Source organism: Macadamia integrifolia, chromosome 4 (assembly GCF_013358625.1).
Source record: "Macadamia integrifolia cultivar HAES 741 chromosome 4, SCU_Mint_v3, whole genome shotgun sequence".
NCBI lineage: Eukaryota > Viridiplantae > Streptophyta > Magnoliopsida > Proteales > Proteaceae > Macadamia > Macadamia integrifolia.
The window spans coordinates 28,702,940-28,707,742 of NC_056560.1; the positions used below are offsets into that span (position 1 = coordinate 28,702,940).

A 4,803-nucleotide genomic window follows, 5' to 3' on the forward strand; every position below is an offset into this window, starting at 1 on the left:
TCAATCATCTTCAGCATACTAGGTGAAAGGTACAAATCGATCCTCTATAATTTTATTAGATTCGTGTTCTTATTTTTCTTGTATGGTTTCCTCAATAGAGTTTCAAACTCAAACCCATAGGGAGTTCTAACAAGTCTTTCTATTTGGAGTTGGGACATTAGTCAGATTTTAATCCTGGAAAATAAAAATCCCACGCTACTACCGTTTAAGAATATTTTCCAAAAAAAAAAAAAAAAACCATTTAAGAATATATTTCTTTACTCTCCCGTCCCTTGTATTATCGTGAAACTCTCTCTCGCTCGTTGTGTTTTTTCTTCTCCAATGTCGACGAGCCAAAGTCACCACCATCTCCTGAGATTGGTCCTCAGTTGCAGAAAAATTACTGCCCAAGTCACAAGCCCTAGAACTGATTCCATAGTTGCCATGGCTTCTTCCTCCGAGCAAGAATTTGTGGCCCAATACAGAGCGAAGCTCAACAGGTTCCCAAGATCTCACAGCGTCTGGGACGCAAAGATTGCTTCGAGGGTCGGCGAGAAACTAGGGTTTCGTCTCAAAGAGATTGGCGTTTCAGATGTAGAGATCGACCTTCACGAAGAGCTCTCCAGGCCGGTCCATTACAGGAGGATGGTTATGCACCTCTTTGATTCGGTGAAGCGGACTGGGGTTGGCGTGTCGGGGGCTGAGAAATTGGAGTCGTAGTGATCGAGGTGAGCTGATTCTTGGGTTAGGGTTTCAATTGGAGAGTATTAATTTGAGCTCCACAGATTTTGGAATTTATTTTTTTTTCATATGGATTATGGCCCTTTTGGATTTTTGTTCTTGGATTATGGCCCTTTTTTTCCTATGCTGTATATTTATTGAGATGCAACGAAGAAAGATGAAATTGTTGTAACGGAGTTGCCTAATTGTCAAATTTTGGAATAAAAGCTTTTACTTCAGAAGTGCTTTTGAAGATAAATATGTTCCGTGGAGAGGGGAAAGAAAAAGGAAAAATGGAATTCTTTTAATGGAATTACCCTTTCATTATGAAACTTGGGAGTAGAAACTTTACCTTTGAGACTGAAATGATGTGTTTTTAATGAAAAAGAAAATCTTTTCATTTCTTGGTGGAAGAAAATGAAGAAAACATATTTTTGAGGTTCAGATTATCAGTGTAGGGAAAAAGACTTGCAAGTGCAGTTCTTTTAGCCGAGCCAACCTGACCCAGAAGTTGGACTTGGTAACCTTTGGAACGTTATATAGGTCGACTAATTGTGATCGGGGTGGCTCAGATTGGATGTTGTCTCCCTGATGACCAGGTAGCCAATCTGGTACCTTGAACAAGAACCGAGCTGACCTGCTTGATTCTTGCTTGGTAGATTTTGATTTGGGTTGTTACTTCTCATTGAGGATCTGTTATTTTAATGAGGGTGCACAAACCCAGCTTAGCTGCCTGAACCTGGTGAGTTGTTCAAATTTTTGGTTTGTGACGTTGAACAATGCTAATGGTTAAACCAGGGTAGAACTGGTGCCAAAAAACAAAACTGATAAATGACTTAATTCCTCAGTGACCCTAGAAACAAAGTTATGAGCAAGGAAATGAAATCCAGAGATACAGATTTTAAACCCCTTTGATCTGGTATAATGGTTTGATTTGATCTACATGATTGAAAAGTCCTTGTTGCTGTATCACAGAATTAACCAATTAGTTAATTGTGCCCTTCCTCACCATTGACCACTTTGATGATCATGGTGATGATGGAATTTGATGTTATCTTAAATTATCGTATTTTCGTTTACTGCAAATAGTAGTATATTGTGCGGTACAAGATCTATTTTCTGCTTTATTCATTGGCTTCAGCCCTCCTTATGGACACCCTGAGAACTAATAAGATGAAAAGGCTCACAGATGAGCTATTGTATGGTTCTTCAGATTATCTTTCAGACTTCTCCAAGGACCCTGTACTTTCCCTTATTTACATAATAGATATTAGCTAGCTTGGCATGTCAGAGTTGCATAAATAGAGAAACAAATTGATGAGTGCATATGAAAACTGTTCATCAAGTAAAAAGGATGATAGAAAGGAGTATAGAGATGTATGGGGCTGAATGTTGGGCAGTTAAGAAGTGTGATATAGAAAAGCTATGCGTTGCAGAGATGGGGATGTTAAGATGGATGTGTGGAAAAACTAGGAAGGATAAAGTAAGGAATATGCATATTAGAGTTGTTTTTGGAGTTGCTCCAATTAATTATATAAGTTTTGAGAACGCCGTTTGAGGTGGTATGGCCATGATCAATGGAGGCCTGGGGATGCCCCAGTAAGGAGGAATGATCTAATCCCGACTGAAGGAGCTAAAAGAGTTAGGGGTAGGCCTAAAATGACCATATGAAAAGTATTGAGGAATGACATGCATAGTCTTGGGCTTGTCCCAAGTATGACCTCAGATAGAGTTGAATGGAGGTTAAGGATTCATGTAGCCGGCTCCATGTAGCTGAGATTTTCCTATTCTGCTGGGCTGTGCTTCTTCCCTTTTACTTTCTTTTTACTTTCATTTGAGTTTCCTTTCTCTTATTTTGTTTTTGCATAAATCCATGTAGCTGACCCCATTAAGTTGGGATAAGTTGGGGTTTGTTTGTTGTTGTTATTGTAGAAAGGTGACAAAGAAAGGATAAGTATTGAAATAGGTGAAATGAAGATTCAGCAGACCTACTGATGGGGAAAGACACTATCAAGCCTAGAGAGAGAATGTGTTTAGAGTCCCTAAGGATTTGAGATACTTCTGTTCCCAAAGTCCTTGCTAAACTAAGTAGTTACTAATGAGTTTCAATGGGTTACCCTGTGAATCTGTTCCAAAATCTTCCAAAAAAATAAATATAGCTATTAGCAAGAATATATAATGGAACTTTAGAAGCTTGTTCACAATGTGGCTGACCTTGTACTTGGGGGAATTTTGGAATAGAAGGTTCCAAGAAGACATTCTTCCATAGGTCCATACTTATTGTAGACTCAAAGATGAGATCAGGAGAAATAGGCAGGTATTGTGTAAGGTTCTTTATTATTATTATTATTATTATTATTATTTTGGGTGAGTGTCAGGTTCTTTAGTTGACCTCAAGAGAAGTGGTCAGAAAAGATATGGATTGCCTTAGGTTAACAACAAATACAATCTTAAGCAGAGTTGAATGCAAAAAAATAATTCCTATTGGAACCCTATATAATTGGGACCAGGCGTAGTTGAGTTGACTTGATATCTTACAAACCTCTTAAACTTCTTGTATTTTAGTGCCATATTTCTTGAGGTTACCTAGGTGCCAAATGAAGTTCTAAAATTGTCTGGATATCGTAAGTGCCTTGCATCTCTGCTACCTCTCATCTTCCTTTCTACCGTGATGCTATGTTTTAAGTCCTCTGTGATCACATTGTTTCTATATTTTAATTGAATTGTAGAGAAAACATGAAGTCTGTGTATCAAAAGCAAAAGCACACAGGTGTAATCAAAATCATACTCTCCCTGTCTTTTTGAGACTTCCTCCTTGCTATGAAAGATTTCCTTTTCGATTTGGTTTGAGATGAGGCATTGATCCTTTGAATGCAATCCAATGAGTATACAGCCAATATCCATATTCCTGTTTCTGCTACTAGTTTTGTCACACTAACAGCCTAAAAGTAAGGGAAGACAAGGAAACAAATCATAATATCTGTGCCTATGTTTACATCTGTTTTATGTCCTAGATGGGAAAGGGCATGCCTAGAAACGTTCCTAGGATAGACACCCACCCTTTTGTTGATACCATGGTGAACACTTTCTATTAGCTTCATGTACAGTGCTGATATTTACGAGAACCATATACACAATGCACCACCGTATTTGACCTTTCACAACCATGCAGCTTGAAAATCCCATATTTCCAAATTTAAAATGACAAGAAACCAATCCTTAATCTACTTGTTTGAATGCTCTCACTTGGTGCTTTCCTCGTGCTGGGACTTGTTGAGGCAGCAAACATGTGGAAATATTTCCAGGCAGCAGTTGCACGCATTGTTATTTTTCGGTAAACGTACCAATAGTTAGAACGCGTTTTGATAACCCTGTCCTTTTTTGCTTTTTTGGCCGTTTCCGAAATTGAAACAAATTATATGAAAAACAAAAAAAATTTAAACATGTTTTGTCTTTTTTGGTGAAAAATGGAATTTTTAAAATATATTTAAATCTTGATTCTCAAATAATAATAATATATATATATATATATATATATAAGTGTGTCCAGGGTCTCGAAACCTAGCCCGAAAAGATAAAACCGATCCAAAAAACCCAGATCGAATTGGATAGATCATTATTGTGCTGGTTTTGGACTCAATTATGATGTGGCCAAATGAAAACAGGACCGCACCAAACCAATCAATAACCAAATCGAAATCAAACTGAATGATACCAATAGAAAATAATAATTGAGTATGAGGTCATGAATAGGTGAATTGATTATCCATTTATTTCGCTATTAGTGAGAATTTTTTTTGTTATAAGAGAATTATTACAACTCCATGATCTACTTATTCCTTTTTTTTTTTTTTTTTTTTTTGACATAATTCTATTCATGAAAGCGAGCAAAGCTCGTAGTGGCCGAATTACAAGATTCCGTCAAATGAACCGAACCTTGCTTTGATATTTTATCTTCTCATCAGGGTAAAGTAAAATATTATAGGAAATGGGAGTAATTCATAATCATCCGGTTAGGATCGATCTAAACCAGCCCCATTCTGTATACGATTCAGCATGCCAACTATTAAACAACTTATTAGAAACCCAAGACAACCACGGAGT

The 4,803-nt window shown here is 37.2% G+C and overlaps 1 protein-coding gene across 1 annotated transcript; it reads left to right on the forward strand.

Moving 5' to 3' along the window:
• The first annotated feature begins 248 nt into the window (after nucleotides 1-248).
• Nucleotides 249-958, forward strand: LOC122077182. The gene has a single exon (XM_042643031.1). It carries the CDS (start codon nucleotides 322-324, stop codon nucleotides 697-699), a length of 378 nt encoding a protein of 125 aa, XP_042498965.1. The 5' UTR covers nucleotides 249-321; the 3' UTR covers nucleotides 700-958.
• Nucleotides 959-4,803: the final 3,845 nt, after the last annotated feature.